Source organism: Mus pahari, chromosome 3, assembly GCF_900095145.1.
Source record: "Mus pahari chromosome 3, PAHARI_EIJ_v1.1, whole genome shotgun sequence".
In the NCBI taxonomy this organism is placed as follows: Eukaryota; Metazoa; Chordata; class Mammalia; order Rodentia; family Muridae; genus Mus; species Mus pahari.
Window position 1 is genome coordinate 38942765 of NC_034592.1, and position 18126 is coordinate 38960890.

The 18126-nt window shown below is 41.2% G+C and overlaps 1 protein-coding gene across 1 annotated transcript in view; it reads right to left on the minus strand.

Moving 5' to 3' along the window:
- Neb (nebulin) overlaps nt 1–18126 on the minus strand; it is a 196883-nt gene that overhangs the window by 128514 nt on the left and 50243 nt on the right. The window contains 14 exon segments of the mRNA XM_029536160.1: nt 3216–3323; nt 5227–5331; nt 5921–6127; nt 6259–6570; nt 7814–7921; nt 8956–9060; nt 11493–11699; nt 12840–13151; nt 13692–13799; nt 13901–14005; nt 14464–14670; nt 15653–15964; nt 16245–16352; nt 17884–17988. Coding sequence (XP_029392020.1) covers nt 3216–3323; nt 5227–5331; nt 5921–6127; nt 6259–6570; nt 7814–7921; nt 8956–9060; nt 11493–11699; nt 12840–13151; nt 13692–13799; nt 13901–14005; nt 14464–14670; nt 15653–15964; nt 16245–16352; nt 17884–17988 — 2409 coding nt within the window.

Genomic DNA, 18126 nt, shown 5'->3' on the forward strand with positions numbered 1-18126 from the left:
GAAATATGTGCCAGACTTTGTAGTCCGACTTCAGGATAACATTTAGCAAAATGTTTGTTGCATGTTTATGAAAAAATAGGGGCTGAATGGCAGAGAAAAATTATGAAGATATATAATCTGGTGAACAAGCAAAAATGTAGATTGGAGAATTTTTACATGATATTATTACATCGTATGTCTAAATTGGAATCTATATCTTGTGGGCACAGATAGGAATATCTTGATATGTTAGTTAGAAACAAAGTTCTGCACAAGCTCATCATCTTGTCAAGTAGGTGAAAATAAACTATATAGATTTCAGATAACCAAAGTTAAAAAAAAAAAATCCAGTCCTTAGATTTAGTTGGGGAAATTACATTACTACTAAATGACCACAACATTGCTAATAAGTGCAGTGGCAGTTACTTAACCTCAGGGACTAAACACATAGTAGGACTCACAACATGGGCTCAGCTCCCTCAGATCACAAACGTTTAAACTATTCTGGACTTTTAGGTGACTATACTATTGCAGTAGTTAATCTGCATTGACAATGTGATTGGATATAGAATCATCTAAAAGGTTGAAGACACACCTCTGGGTGTTATCTGTAAGGGTAGTTCCAGATGGAAAGAGACCCACTCTACATGTGGGCCATAGAGTTACATGGACTTGGGGTCTGGACTGAATGAAAAGGGAAAAAGAGAGAGCCAGATGAGGGTCCGCTTTCCTGTCTTCATATTTCTGGCTTGTAGTGATGCAAACAGAGGCGCTCAGCATGCCTGCTTTGCCAGGATGGATGAAGCCTTGCAAACTGTGAGTACCAGTCTTGTCTTGCCTCTCTGAGATGTTCTGGTCACAGTGATACAAAAGCTACCTGACACAGCCCTTGATTTGGATAGCCTGGCAAAAACTGCTTGTAAAAAGTAGAGCCATGAATTCTGTATGCAGCACAGATAAGCACATACCAGAAGCTCATGTAAGGCTGGCCTGAGCGCCTGTAGCAACAAAAGACTAAAACTTGGTGCACTATTTTAAGATGATGAAACAAACAAACAAACAAACAAATCACAAATAGAATGAACTGCCAATAGAAGGTTATTGTAGTTATAAAACCAAAACCAAAGGAGAACCAGGAAACTGGAATGTTTCAAAAAATAAATGTCAAGTAGAAGAAAAAAATAAGCTACTTTGTGATATTCCAGAATATAGACTTAAAGCAAATCATAAAATACCAGATACAAACAGAAAGACGTCTGACAGTTGCTGAGCACAACCCCACCGAGAAAACACCTGCTCTACCGGACCATGGAAGTCCTTGTTCATGAGTAAAAGGCAGAATGTAGAGCGAGAGATTGAAACAACCAACCTTTCTATCTTCCAACTCTAAACTCCATTAGTTTAACTTATTAAATTACCTACTTAAAACCTACCTCTAACTCTATGAAGTGTTACAGATATAAGAACCATTTGAAGCCAGGAGAGAATACAGTTTCTCTTGTGGTGGGAGAGTTCACAGGTAGCCAAATTAACTGTTAAGTTTGAAGTGGGTTTGCAAGAAGAGGAATGGGGAGATGCTGGCCATGGGGCTGCCTGGAAATTACTGATGCCCTTTTAATTACTACGATATCATTAGCATATAGCACTAAATGAAAATGAGTTTGCTTTATCATGTGCACTCATCATTATTTCGGTTGAATTTAACGAGGTCTTGATCTGACAGCCAGAGAGTTCAAATTATTTCCTGGTAGTTTGGGAGAATCACAGTTAAATTACATAGAATTTCCCCTTCTATTCTTTGAATTTCTTGCCAGGTTCTATTTTTAGGCTCTCTTCCTCCTCTTCTAGGTTAGCCTATATGTGGAAGCAAATATTGAGGTTGTTTTGGTTTTTTGTTTCTTATTGGCACAGGATCTTACTATGTAGCGTTAGCTGTCTTAAAACTTACTATGTAGATCAGGATGGCCTCAAACTCTGTAACAGAGATCTGCTTGCCTTTGTCTCCTGAGTGCTGGGAATAAAAGCATGGGCCAATACACCCAGTTTGCAAATCATTGTTTTAAAGGTTTTAAGAGGTAGGGTGTCCCTATAAAATTTTGGTAATTAATTCCTCTACAACCAAACTCCTTTGCAGTTTTAAAAAATTAACATATACACAGACACAGAGACACATACATGCGGAGGGGGAGAGAGGGAGAGAGAGAGAGAGAGAGACAGACAGACAGACAGACAGACAGACAGACACTGTGCTTCTACCACAGTGCAAATGTGGAAGTCAGAGAGTAACTTGTGGGTGTCATATTCTTCCCTCCATCATGTGGCTCTCTAGGATCAAACTCAGGCTGTTGGGTTTGGCAGCAGTTTCTGTCATGGTAAAACAGCTCTCATAAATTAACTTTATTATACTTATTTATTTACTTGTGTGCATGTGTGGCTACACATGCCACGGAATACATGTGGGGGCCAGAAGACAACTTGTGGGAGTCAGTGCTCTTCTTCTATCACGTGCGCTTCAACTCAGATTGTCAGGCTTACGGGCAAGCTCACTGACCCACAGAGCTCTCTCACCCACCCAAGATCATCTGAATTTCTTCTAGTTAGTTTTCTGGATTAGCAAATTGAAATATGTATTTATATGCAAATAAAATATAATTTATAAAAAAAACAGTGAATATGGAAATATCCATATGTAGGATGTCACCAAAAGTTCTAACCTTTCCAGCCATATGTGGAATCTGCCCTTTGGCGCACACATGGCATTTTACTATGAACCAGATCTATGAATAGCTAAGGGAATGTAAAGGGAGCCATTCTGAATTTTTAATGCCTAAGGCTAACTTTATAATTATTCAATTGCAAGGAAGAGCTAAGTTAAAGTTATGATGCATATTTTTTCAGACATGCAGGTAAAAACTATCAACACCTGTTTGCTAAAGTTGATGTATTATCTGGGCTGAATTTGTCTAAAGGAGACAAATAGAAAACAAGAATATTAATTTTAGGCAAAGCATAAAAGTTCCACAATATCTAGTTTCTTTGTAATATCTGGAACAGCACCTTAAAGGGACCCACCAGGTGATTAGAAAAGTCCCCTTTGATGTTTGGGGGACAGGGGAGACAATTCTGAGTAAATACGGTAGAAAGAGGTGAAGGGACAGAAGTACATTTCAAAAGCAATCAACACTACATCTCTCACCCAGCTGAAAATACATTCTTCTACCCATACCAGGACTTACGTCACTAGCAATGTCCCTTGATGCCTTGGCCAGCTGGACAGAAATCGCATCAACAGGGAGATCATAGCCTTTCTTCAGAGCTTCTTCCCAACCAAGTCTATAGAATTTCTGAAAAGTAAGGAGACTCTTTAGCACTATTCATTCTTTATTAAAATCGCAGATACTCCAAAGTATGTCTAGAGAGTGGATACAGAACCCTAAAATCGTCTACCCTGATCCTGAACACATACAAAACCAAGCAGTTGGCTTGATAGGAGTAGACTTGGCACTGGTATGGATAGCATCATGTGATCTAGCTTTGTGTCTTGTTTCATTTGGGGGCGATGATGTATTTGAACAAAGCTTCCACTATTCAGCAACCATCTGGTCCTATCATGTTTATAAGGTACCTTTTACCCTGTAGTTAACAACAGCTTGGGATCACTGCTTTAAACATTGACATTAAGATAATTAAAAAAAAAAAAAAAGACAATCAGATCAGATAATTTCAACTACCTACATGATAATAGTGGTAACAACCTTTTGTAAGTTGCAATAAATGTGCTAGCTGTTCTAGTCAAATTTGTTGGAGGTGTGTTAAAATCACCATAGCAAAATAGTCACCTAGGACATTCTATATGCTGGGTACTGTTCTGGGCACCTTAAGGAGTTTTTTTTATTTGTTTTTCATAGCAAACCAATGCCACAGGTCCTGATTTTAGTAGTGAAAGAAACGGACTTCAGAGTAGGTGATTCATTCCGTATCAAACAACTCACAGATGCCAAAGCCAAACTTCTATCAGGCCTGTTTGACATAGTTTTATGTTTTAATAATTATGGCAACTCTACTTTGTATCAAAGTACAGTGATCCTACAGATTAACAGGTATAGTGTCAGAGCCATCTAGCAAAGGCTAAAAGCTAGCAGGTGATCTTCCAGAGATGTCTCATTGTGGACAAACAATGAAAGAAAGAGCCTTTGAGAGGCAAGACTCAAAGGACAAAATCTCAGGCAATGATTTCTGCATCTGATATGTCTTCCCTATTCTTATAAAATTAATAATATATAATCTCTGGGCATTAGCCCACCCTATTGGGTAGATTTCTGAAGATCAACAAAGATGTACTGTCTTGCAGTGATGCTATATAGACAAAGAGATGATTCCTTAATTCTTAATGATGATTCTAGAAGAATTCCTAAAATTATAATAGTAATTATTAAGTTCTTTAGATTAGGACTGCCGTTAAAGCCCTCTCTGATATGAAAACTGCAATTAGAACTCTGCCAGTCTTCATCCAGAATGAGTGAGTCCTTTCTGCATTGGCGCTAGGACTTTCGCTCCAGATGTATATGTGAGCATGGATATGTGTGTGTATAAGTATAAGATAAGTAAGTAGCTGAGCCCAACAGGACTGCATGAAGGTGTATGAGTATGTGTACCTGAATTTGTATATAAATGTATGTGAGTTTATGTATGATTGCTTATATAAGGCTTTTCCTTCTGCAAGCAGGTGACTCTTTTTGCATGGATCAATAAAAGTTTATTGTTCCAAACCTCCCTCAGGGCTGACAAGTGAGAGGCAAAGTTTCTGGGCAAGTGAAAAAGAAGCCCTATCAATTAATCCTTGACTTAATTCCCTGCTGTTTGACAAAAGTGTTAATTCATTCAGAGGCCTGCAACTTCTGGCTTCAGAATAACTTAGAATCAACACAGGTAAACATTGTTATAGAGAGCAACCTGAAGTTTTGCAAGGCCAAGTCTTGCCCCACCACTCTTTCCCCTAAGCTGCTTCAAAGAGGAGCGGGGAGCGGGGGAGAGGGGGCACTGAGTTCCCTGAACAGCTCCTGCCTACTCCTGGCACACAGCCGAGGCCCATGCTCCTAACAATATCGTAAAAGCCCTCTAGAATGAAGAGTTTGATTCACTCAGTTGTTTCAGCATTTACAGAAGTTATTTGTTTGCTATTACATCAGGTTTTAACTTAGTATGTTTTGAGATGAAACATGCCATTACTGTGCATGCATTCATTACCTGACTGTAAAGTGTCTGATTCTGCTTGGCTTGCAAAATATCTGGTGTATCAGGCATCACATGAATCTTGGTTTTGTCTTTATTCCAGTCAACAGTGTATAAATGCTAGAGAGTGAGAGAAGAGATCTTTTAAGTCTGAATAATGGTTAATGATAAATAGGAGGGAGATTAGAATATCTGAATGCACTTAAAGTAGAAAACAGTAAGGAAAGATAAGATTCAGAAGAGAAATAAAGAACAAATTCATATTCTTTTTAAAAACTTTATACACACATTATATAGATAGATAGGTATAGGTATAGGTATAGGTGAAGGTAAATCTAGCTAGCTATCAGTTACCTTGAGCTTCCCATCATCCTACTCAGCCTTCTAACTGATAGGGTTACAGGTGTGTCCTCTCACATGTGGCTTTAATACCAGATTTGGAAAAATAACACTTTGCATCTGTTCCATCTTTAGAATGGAATGAAATATATGCATTAGGATATATGCATTGAAAGGCTAAGCAATTTCTAATCCAATGAGAAGATAAGGGAAGGCACTGTAAGAGATGGACATCAAAACGTCCCAGGGCAATGTTCTGTAATCACTGTGCCACTTCCTAGAAATGCGGGACCTGAGTTCAACTCCCTAAATAAGGGCCATAGCCTTTTGACCTCTCCTTGCTTAGAAGGAAGAGCACTGCTCTCTCTACCTTATTCATGGTGTGAGCATTCTGCTTCGCCAGCACCATGTCCATGGAGTCAGTCAACTTTTTAAACCGGAAGGTGCTGGGATGCTGCCGGTACTTCTGATCGCTGGCATATTCCGTTGCTTTCTTGGCCTTCTCCACCTCTAGGGAGCCAGCTGGGCTCCAGCCAAGCCCTCGGTACCACTCCCTGTAGTCTTGCTTATATTCATTCTATAAAGAAAAGGGACAAACTCGACTTCAGTTCAGTCTTCAATTAAGACACAAAACTATGGTATATAAGACTGTGGTTTCCCCATCCAGGCTGGGGACCCAGCCACCCCTCAGCTGGAAGACTCTCTTACATCACTCTGGATGTGATTCATGTTCCTGGTCAGCTCGATGTTCATTGCGTCTGGGAGGAGGATGTACTTGTGAATGAGGCGCTTGTAGTTGGTGTTGGTGATGTTGGCTTGTGCGTCCTTGGCAGCTGTGACGCTCAGCATGTCGGCAGGAGTATGGTAGCTGGTCTTCGTCTTCTCGTAGTTTTTCTTGTACTCTCGATCAGACTGCATCTTAGCCACTTGCATGGAATGGACTAATTTGGGATCATCCTCCAGACTGCGAAAGCCAACCATTTTTCCTTTCTCCTTTTCATAACTGTGCTTGTATTTATACTGTGAAGAAAACGTGAATAACGTGAAGGACACTTTTCTTAACTAAAAAGAAAATCCTGCTAGTGTCAGTATTCTAGTGTCAGTTCTTCATTGGCCCTTGTGTACAGCACCACTGTTGACGAAACACATTTCTGACATTTGCCTGTGAAACCTGGCAGCAGAGTCCTTATCACAGAGCCCATTTTATATGAGCCTACATGGGATGAATGAGGACCGAGGCGCACATCATCCTGCACTACAGTGATGAATGCTCACACTGCTCTTACAGGAAGATCACAGCAAATGAGAGGGAAAACGAGCAGCCAGCTGCGGCCCAGAGAAATAAACCTGCCAGCCGTTTGCTGCTGAAATATTAGTTCAGGTAGGGAAACACACAGCATAATTCTAGAGCAGCTTTGTGTCTTGGAGGATTTTTTTTTCCCCCTTCCCAAACTGACAAAACCAAGAAGAAATGTTGCTGTCCCCACCCAGCTTCCATAGAGGGGAGACAGTGAGTGACCCCGGGGCTTCTTAGCCTGCTTCTTTTCATGGGGTTGAGTGTGAAGGTTACAGGGGAGGAGTCAGGAAAGACAATGGACTCCAGTGTGCTATAGGAAGAGCTTGGGGCTCTCAGCACTGGGAGAGCTCTATAGGGAGGGAGGATGCCAACAGGGAGGGAAAGGAGAGTACAGTCAGCAACAGGAACAGCATGGCCAGCAAGGAGAGCCTTGCCCTGTGTTCCTTGTTGCCTCATACCATAAACCTTCTAAGAGCAGAATCCTGGGGCCCAGATCAAGTTTCATGTGAGCCTTGACCCAGTACACCAGTCGTCCCAGGGTGTGTGGAGCCCTAGTTCACAAGGTTTATCAATTTCTGGGGTATGAGTTCACCCATCACAGCTGATGCCAAGTTTTCTCAGTATTTAAGAGCAGCCATCATCAGCATCAATGATCAAAACCTTAACCATAATACCAGGAATATCTTGCTGGGAATTTAGGGCCAAGGAGCAGAGAGCTCATCTCGACTTCCTGAGGAGGGAAGCTGAGCCTGTGAGGGCTCCACCATGAGTAGCATCCCACTGTGTCTTGTTTGTGTGCTTTCCAGACATGCCAACGGATCGACACAAACATTGTCAAGATGCATTGTGGAGCCCAGTGGGTCTACTGTTCACAGGCACCAGATTGTGGTTCACTCTTTTATCCCATTCCCTTGGTGTCTGCGGCTGTATTGCTCTGCTTGCTTGCCGGCCGCCCTTCACACTTACATCACTTGCAATATCTCTTGACGCTTTGGCAGCTTTGATAGGAATTGCATCTGTTCTGAGGTCATAGCCTTTCTTTCTAGATTCTTCCAGAGAGAGCTTATAGAGTTTCTGCAAAGAGAAGAAGGGGCAGTGGGAAAACCTGGCTTTATTCTAGAAGACTGACCATTGATAGCAAGACTGTCGGGCAGATGTGCTATTGGAGGATCAATAGTTGAATGTTCTAAGAAACATCATTTTGTGTGTGTGTGTGTGTGTGTGTGTGTGTGTGAGAGAGAGAGAGAGAGAGAGAGAGAGAGAGAGAGAGAGAGAGAGAGAGAGNGAGAGAGAGAGAGAGAGAGAGAGAGAGAGAGAGAGAGAGAGAGAGAGAGACAAAGCAACTATTTAATCTCAGATATGTTTTTAGTATATCATTACAGAAAGGAAATGAGCTGGTCTCTATGAGTAAGTCCAGAAGGTTCTTTCTGGTTTATTTTTATCAAATAAGAGACAAAGAATGCCCACAGAGGAGCCATCATCTCATGCCAAAAGGGTATCTTAGTTCTACAGTCCTTTCTTTTACTTATATAGTAGTGTGAATTCCACAGTCAAATAAAAAGCATCAGCAATTCCAAATCTCTATGGAATTCAAACAATGAAAAAAAAAAAAAAAGAAAAGAAAACTGCCAAGCTTGGAGACTTCCAACCCAGCAAACAGAGCTAGGACAAGAAGGAAAGGGAGTTAAATATCAAATGCATTTTCTAATGAAAGTTTCACATTCCTTATTGCAGGGCTTGTCCCAGTTTGTTCAAAATAGCCGTCTTTTCTTTCCATTGTTTTAATTCCTTTTAGGATAATTTTCATAGCTTAGCCTCAGGCCATAATCTTTCTGGTAGGTCTCTTAGCTCAAGGGGCACTTTGAAAAATGAAACTCAACAATTCTTCAAGGCTGTAGCTGCTATGCCAGCCTCCAAGGACAGCCTTGCTCCAAATTTGAGCCAAGATTAGCGAGGCAGAGATGCTCGTTTGTCTTTAACAAAAGACAACAATCTATTAGTTTTTAAATGTTCCTTCTCATACATTAAGAGACATCACTGAGTTAATTTTCTATTACTGGTGGGAACAGGCTAAACAGAAAGACAGAAACAGGGGGGATTATACTTACATCACTCATGTTGATCGCATTTGCTTTCGCCAAAACAATCTCGGGGATATCAGGCATGATGTGGATTTTTGTCTTTTCAGCCTCCCATGCTTGTTTATAGAGATTCTGGGGGAAAGTGCGAAAGCATGTTTAAAAATCACACACATAAAACCCTCACTTTGCACATGCACAGCCTCATGTATACACAGGTGCCACTCTTTTGGGTATCTTTTCTAAACAAAAACCCAACATGGTAGAGGAGGTGCAAGACAATGGGTCCAAGTGTCCCATTCCTTAGTTTTAAGCCTAGAGGCAAAATCTCCCTCCTCAAAAATTGTAATCATACTATTTCAAAATCATATAACACATGATGTTCTACAGCTTGCTTTTCTTTACTTCAAAATATGGGCTAAACATCTTGGAATCTTCTGAAAATGATTGACTTCATCTGTAGAGGTATAGTCCAACTGATATAAGAAACTCTCCATTGGTAGATATCTACCGGTATTTTCTGGTCTGCTTCTACCGTAGTAACAGTGCTTGGACAGGCACCACTCAGGTTTCTGGCTCAGGAAGGACCAGCTTTTGGCAGGTGGACTCTCTTGGTCAGTTGCATTGGCCAAGCCTCTGTTGAACCTGCATTACAGTTCAAGTTTTCCCTCTGAAACAGCCCTCTCTCCTACAGCTACCATCCATTAAAAAAAAATTGCAAGCCTCAAATTCCATGTCTGTTCATAAACTCTAACCCGCAAGAGACATGTGTATGTATGTCTGTACACACAAGGATTTCAGGAGGATAAGGAACAGCCCCAGTTTTTGTTTTCACAAATATCGGTGAAAACTTTACATTACTATAAACTCCCTCATAGATAAGGTGAATGGCACAGCTCTGGCAAGTCGTCTGTGGCTGGTCTTTGCTTTAGCCTTAGTGTTAGCGAGAGAATTTTCGGTGATGATGAAAATGTTTTGCATAAGCTAATAAGGTAGCCCCAAGCCGAACAGGTCCACTGAGTACCTGAATATGTGACAATTTTAAAGAAGGGTAAGTTATTCATATTAAATTTGACTATATCATACTACAAGTGTGCAGTCTATGATTTATAGGGGTGGTAGGGTTCCAGTGGTAAGGCAGTGGCTAGGCATTAGAACCCCTTTCTCATCCAGGCTGGGCACCGATTCACTGTGCATCCTGTAGAGGTGCCGTGCCTGTCTAAGGCTCAATTTCCTCAACTCTGCAACAGGAGAACCTGATAATCAGTAAGTTCTCTCAACATCAGCATTCGTTATTTTAGGATCCTCACATTGGTATCATTATCCTGACATTTTCATCACCAATATTGAAAGTACGAGAGAGAGAGAGAGAGAGAGAGAGAGAGAGAGAGAGAGAGAGAGAGAGAATATCTAACTTTTATTTCTTTGGTTTTGGTTTTGAAACTGAGCTGTTGTAGCTCAGGCTGGCTTCAGTCTTCAGCTCCTCCTGCTTTAGATTTCCCAGTGCTACCAGACTGAAAATATCTCATTTAATATTTTAAAAGATAAATGTGTCTTTGTGACAGCTGATACTGAGATCCACGCTTTGCCCTTGGGGCAGGTCCCTTTCAAGGGGTCAGCTGTAGAAATTAGCCTCCAGGGTAGACACCCACGCTGACCGTCCATGTCAACTAGAACATCACCTTCTAGAGTTGTTGAGTGTTAAGGTCCAGATGGTGTTTTTCCTTCATCAAAGGCATTTCTAACTGTGATCCAATGATACAGCCAGGGCTAGCACAATATTTTTTTTTCAACTTTAAATGCAGATGTCCACTGTTGATATGTTTATTGGTCTTGAACATCTTATAGATAATTAAGTTGTAGAGACTTATGGATAATTAGATGTATGGAAAAAACAAACCAGTAAGGCTTTTCTAAATAATTAATGACACAAGGAAGCAATGATGTAGGCAATTGCTCTCAGGACTTCCCAGGGAATGTCTCCGGTTCTAAAGCTGCAGCCATGGGACGGAAATCTCTGTGATTACGTTGGAATGGTGAGAATGCTGCCTATAGCTCTCACTCTTAACAGACACTCTGTGGCTCAGCAGCAGCCATCTCACCTGACACAGGCGGGACTCCCTCTCAAACTGAATAGTCAAAGGACAGACTCTAGGCTGGGAACATAGCTCAGTTAGTAGAGTGCAAACCTCACACACACTGGGTTTGGCACAGTACTGTATAAACCAAGCCTGGTGACACACTTCTAGCATTTAGGAGGTAGAAGCAGGAGGATCAGAAATTCAACATCATCTTTAGTTACATGGAAAATTCGAGGCCTGCCTGGGCTACTTGAAACCAAACAAAAAAAGAAAAGGGTTCATTTTCTTATGTCAATGATGTGATGATTCATTAAACATTTGGGGACTACTAATTAAGGATAATTTCTATCTTTTTATAGTCTACAGAACCTTTTGTCTAAGTAAAGCAAACCTCAAGAATGGTCTCTCCCAACTGTTCACAAAAACCTGTGGATTAAATGTAACGGATTTGCTTTGATGTGTGGCGCACCACATTGCAGGACTTACTTTATTCATAATTTTTGCATTATTCTGAGCCAAAACCATGTTCATTGAGTCCATGAGTGTGGAGTACTTCAAAGTGTCTGGGTGTTGCCGGTACTTCTTATCACTAATAATCTCCATGGCTTTCTTGTTTTTCTCAGCTTCCAGGGAGCCGAGAGGGAGCCATCCAATGCCCTTCATGAAGTCGGCATAGTCTGCCTTATACTGATTCTACCGGAGAGGAAAACAAGTCAATGATTAGAAGGACGCAAGCTTCATGAATCACGAGTGTGTTTGACATGCCATCATTTCCACTTGCAGCGTATTAAACACCAACTACCACACCCCAGCCTTTTGTTCTTTCCTATTTCTTTTCACGGGAAATAAAAAAATAAGTGTTTTGGTGATTTATTTTTCTTGACACTTTCATAAAGGTGGTGCACGAAGAACCAGTAAATGCACTTGTGTGCCAAGGGATTACAATCTCCTGACCTGTTACACATTATTAGTCAAGCTCCCTCCAGTGATAGGTAATGCCTAAAATCGGATTTTTCTCTCTAGTCGTAAGCCTTTGATCATCTACCACTGTGACAGTCTCCTGATGCTAACCAGAAACCTGATTAGCACTCAGTACAATTGTGTGGGGTTTTCCCCTCAACTCAGACATTTTCCCCTAAAACTGTACATGATGCTTTCAGCTAGACACTGAGGTGTCTCTCTGACAATGCATAGCCCAGGTTTCCATTCCAATGAGATATCTAGACCTGGCCTGATGGGGTCTGCTTTTATTTCTGTAGTGCACATTATTTTAGAATGGCTCTGGAATCCCTCTGTCTTCCCTGTATTCATTCCGGAAGCTGCCTCGCTCACTACCTCCTAACCACTGCATTGGTAGCAGACAGAGGTGTAAGTAAGGGTGGCCACAGAAGTGGATGGCAGTGTGTTGGGAGTGAGGGCGCCGGGATGCCCAAGTCCTGAGATCACAGATGTACACCACCGGGTTGGTGTTTCTCTTTCTCCTTTCTACCAAGAGCCGTGCACACATTTTATCCTCTTTGCTAGGCTTGTTTCCTTCTGTGGAGTCTCTCAAAAACCAAATCAATGTGCTGTTGCCGAATTCAGAAGCCAACAGTGACTGTAGCACCAAAAGTGAGAGATTAGATGTTAGTTTCTAGAGTAGACCTCATTTCATTATAAGAAATGAATTCGGGCCAAGAGAATGAGTAAACACTTCTTCAGGAAATTGCAGCTGGATTTCTTTTAGGAGTTTTGAAATGTCGTTATGTATGGCCACTCCTATGCTACTTATGATATAGCTAATGGCTTATGATACAGGTAATGGCCCTACCAACGTGTATCACTTTCACATACATCACTTTGAATCTGCATCATGTTCTTGGCCAACTCAAAGCTCATGGCATCAGGAAGCATGTTGTAGGTGTGGATGATGTTCCTGTAGTTGGCGTTGGTGGCCACTTCCTGGGACTTCTTGGCTGCCACCACACTGAACATGTCCACCGGGGTGTGGAAAGATGTCTTGGATTTCTCATAGCCCTTCTTGTATTCCCGGTCTGACTGAATCTTGGCCACCTGCATGAAGTGCACCAGCTTGGGGTCGTCTTCCAGGCTGCGGAAGCCAATGTGCTTCCCTTTGGCTTGCTCGTAGGCTTGCTTGTATTTGTACTGTGGGCAGAAAAGAAGCACGGCAACGATATAAATGGTGCAGGCAGGAGAATAAAATGTGATTCTCTGGACACGCTTAGCTTTGGCGGAGATAAAGAACTTAGAGCTTCCTATACTGAGGCAGAGAGGGGGAGGCCAGGCCAGAGAGCAACAACTCTGTGCATCAAATGGAGGGTAATCTCCAAAGTGGTGTCTGCCCTCCTCACTCCTCACAGAAAAGGCCACAAGTGCAATTCCTTAGTGTGTCTTTAGGGGGAGAGCTGGCTATGGATCTCACAGGTAATGTATATAGACCACACCCTTAGATTTGCTTAGAATTGTCTTCTAAGCAAGTCTTGATATAACTTATTTTAGCAAGCAAGACCTTATCATTTTTACATTGAACAATGAGCAAATCACTAGAGGGTAACAGGCCCGTGTGAAGGGAAATGTCTTGGGATAGTGTGTCTAGCTAGTGTGCCAATCCCACCTCCCGATCAGGCACAAGCCTGGCTTGTCTGCACCCTCACTCATCCTTAAGGTTCCAGTGGAAGCACTTACATCACTGGCAATATCCCTGGAGGCCTTTGCAGCCTTTATTGCGATGGCATCAGGCTTGAGATCATAGCCTTTTTTCTTCTCTTCTTCCCAGCCAGCCTTGTAGAGTTTCTAAACCAAAAGCCAGAGAAACAATAGTGTCTTGTTACTTCCGTCACAACAAGGCCCCTGATTCCAGCATCCCCCATCTTCTTTGCTGCACAGATGCTTACATCACTCATGGTGATCTGGTTTACTCTGGAGAGCAAGATGTCTGGAGTATCAGGCATGACATGAATGCTGGTCTTGTCTTTGTTCCACTTCTCAGTGTACAGCCTCTGTAATTAGAAGACCAGCATGTGACTTTACCATGGAGTTAAGTTTGTAACAATGGAAGCAAGAGGAGAGACACATCTACATGTTGGAAGAGGTGAAGTCTGAGAGTGAGACAAATCATCACTAAATATGGGAGCCCTGTTTCTGACACCAACACCATCTTGTCTTCCTTTACAGTGATGGGGAGCTTTGGTAGTTCGGTCTCATCAAAAGTCAACAGAGAAGAGTGCTCTAGATACAGTGCAATTATGAAATCCATAATATTCTTTAAAAAGTGTGAATATATATACACACACAAACAAACACACATATATCCATGCATGTATATATTTACACACATATACACACCCTGCCCGTAATCATGACATGAAAGTGTTGAAGTCTTACAAAGGGTATTCTAGGCTCCACAATGCAGTCATTAGAGGGCTTCTCGGGCTAAGGCTAGCCCATGGGCTCTTACCTTATCCATAGTCAGCTTGTTGCTTTTGTTAAGTGCTTGTTCCATGGTGTCCATGGAATATGTGAACTTCAGCTTCTCCGGGTGCTGGCGATACTTTCTCTCACTCAGAATCTCCCCAGCTTTCTTTGCCTTCTCCACCTCCAAGGAGTCTATGGGGACCCAGCCGATACCTTTCATCCAGTTGGTGAAGTCGGATTTGTATAGATTCTATGTCATGAAGAGAGAAAAGTTCATTTCAGAAAGAAGTAGATCTTGGGTTTCTTTGGCTACGGGACTTTTTATTAAAGAGAGAGCGGTGGTACTAAGAAGAGAGAACGTTTACGCATTACAGTCTTTTAGAAAAAAGTTATGAAAGCCACGAAAAAATAACAAAAAAAAGTAAAAAAAAGAAAAGAAAAAAGTTATGAAAGTGATTGCATTCACGGTGGTCTTAAACTGGAAATCCTAAAACAAACAAACAACAAACATATAAATAAGTGTAGCCAGGCAGTGGTGGCACACACCTTTAATCCCAGCACTTGGGAGGCTGAGACAGGTGGATCTCTGTGACTTTGAAGCCAGTCTGGTCTACAGAGTGAGTTCTAGGACAGCCAGGGCTACACAGAGAAACCCTATCTCAAAAACCAAATAAAAACTCTGGAAATCCTAAGGTAACAATTCATTTAAAAAACTAACTTTCTTAGCTCGGCATGATGATATATTATAACCGTATCACTCAGGAGGCTAAGACAGGATTGTGGGTTCAAGGTCATCTTGTATCAAATGGTGAGCTTCTGGTAAGGTTAAACTGAAACCAAACCAAACCAAGCCAAGCCAAAACAAAGCAACAACAACAAAAACAGGATTACATTTTAAAAGTTGCACTGGGAATAATATTATAGATCTTAATTCTGTCACAGAACATATCACATGTCTCTGTCTCTGGGTCTCTCTGTCTCTTCGTCTCTCTGTCTGTCTGTCTGTCTGTCTGTCTCTCTCTCACACACACATACACACAATGTGTGTGTGTAAAAATGGGTCACATGTGGTTACATATATGAAATACTCTCACTCTGCAAATCCCTAGGAAGAACAGTGACCTAGGTCAGGTACAAGATGAAGGTGACTATGATGTCCCTGGCTCTTCCCTCCCTCCCTCCCTCCCGTGGGCATGGGAAGCTGACCGCGCCCACTGCTGATGGGTACGTACATCACTCTGGATCTGCATGGCATTCCTGGAGTGTTCCACATTCAAGGCATCAGGCAGGAGGGTGTAGTTGTGGTAGGGTTGTCTGTAGTTGCTGTTGGTCGCAACTTCCTGAGACTTCTTTGCAGCAGTCACACTGAACATGTCCAGGGGTGTGTGGTACCGGGTCTTGCTGGCCTCATATCCCTTCTTATATTCACGGTCTGATTGTATTTTGGCCACATTCATGTAGTGAACCAGCTTAGGGTCATCTTGAAGACTGAGAAAGCCAATTTGCTTGCCTCTGGCTTTCTCATAGGCCTCCTTGTATTTGCACTGTTTGGGAGAGAGGGCCAGACAGTTTGATATAAACTGAATTTATTTAACAATCTACACAAAGGCCAAGTTCAGTCTGAATATAAGGAATACTCAAGGTATCTTCAGCATTTTAATACACATCTTGAAAAAATTTTTCAGTGAAGTAATAAGAAAATTATCACTGGCAGTTGGGAAATAAGGAAATACTTCATACTGTAATCCTTTCATGTATTTCCTTCTACAGATCACGGTCTTATGCACAATATGCAGACAGTAAAGCACACAGAATTTCTCTTACATCACTAGCGATGTTCCTTGAACTTTTGGCAGCAACGATGGGAATGGCATCTGGTCTCAAGTCATAACCCTTGGCAAGCGTTTTCTTCCAGTCTGCTTTGTAATGAGCCTGGGAGAAACAAAGTGTCGCTTTATCATTGGACATAAAGGACAAATTGACACCGGACAGCAAGGTGTCCTTCACAAGGCATTTACATTCCATTCTACTAAGAGAACCTTCAGCTAAATAACTAGGTTGTCGCCTGAGTGTCTGTTACATTATTTTTGTGAACTGTAAAAGGGGCTGGAGACGGAGGCCAGTAGTCATCGCATTGATGAAGTTGAAGGGTGGATTATGGGTTTAAGGCCTGCCTGGAATATACAGGAAGACCCTGTTTCAGAAAACAAAACAAAAAGCCAACTCAACAACAAAACAATAAATGATATTGTTTAGAAACAATAAACAATACACTGTATAATCTCAGCTAATAACACAGGGTCTACATCTGTATGACAAAACAATGGAAAGGTATGCTTTGAATGTAAGATACTTCATACATTTCTGTATTTTCAATCTCTCCTTTAAGACTGTTCATATGTGTGACAAACTTTTCATAGCAAAACATTTCAAAGTTAGAGAAGTTTGTCATCAAAAATTTAAAATCCAGATATGCTACCACTTATGTGCTTTCATTGTCAAGTGCTTTTAATATTGTACTGAGAAAAAATTTCAAATGGACCAAAATCATAGAAATGGTTATCCAAAAAAGTACCTAAAATGTTAAGAAGAATAACTAAGACCAAGCTATCTTTTTTTTTTTTTAAGTCATCATTAAGACATGAGCAGTTGCTTGGCGCACACCTTTAATCCTAGCACTTGGGAGGCAGAGGCAGGCTGATCTCTGAGTTCCAGGCCAGCTTTGTCTAACTAGGGAATTCTAGGCTAGTGTTAGTTACATAATGAGATCCTGTCTAAAAGACATATAAAATAAATGAACAGATTAGATCTTCACCCTCAGGCTTAATTACATTTTTAAATTATAATTCATATCATGGATTTGTTTATTTTATTTTTGAGATGAGGTCCTACTATGTTGCCTGGACTGGGCTGAAATTCTCTATTCTTCAGACTTAGTGTCAATGACCAGTGTCCCAAGCTCCTGACATTGCAAACATGTGTTATAACTCCTGGCTTCACATTTTGGATTTAAGCATTGTAACCAATTACATGCCCTGACTACTAATTAAAGCACTAATAACTAGTTTTAGAAGTCACAACAATTACGGAAGCAAACTGAACTCTTTTAGAAGTTTTAATAAATAGTTGAAACAAAATTGTACATGGTCTTAGTGCAGACTATGTACCTGTTAACTTCTAGTCTTTGCCATACCTTGTGTTTTTTCAAAAATGGTCTACTATTTTCTAAACTGGTTTTGCCATCTACTAGTGAGTCACAGCTCTTACACAGAAAGAATATACATTAATCAAAATGTTATTTATGGTGACCTCTAGTCCCCTGCTGTATAAGGCTCCCATCTGAGTTTTCAAATCGTCTACATTTGGTTTGCTCTCCCCGAGTGACTCAGTACAAGAGTTACACAGAATTAGAAAAGGGGTGTTCACATGAGCAATGCTACGCATTACCAGGTCAAATACTCACATCGCTCATGTTGATGGCATTAACTTTGGCTTGAATGAACTGTGGTAATTCAGGGTCCATTGTATATTTATGCTTCAGTTTCTCTCCCTCTACTTTGTAGTTCAACTGCAAAGAAAAGCATGTGGATGTTATGAGCTGACATGGCATGAGCTTCATCAGGTAGCCATGCCTAAACAATGGGAGGGTTATCATTGGTATTTGCCATATACAAGACAAATGCATACATCATCATGGGCAGGGAGC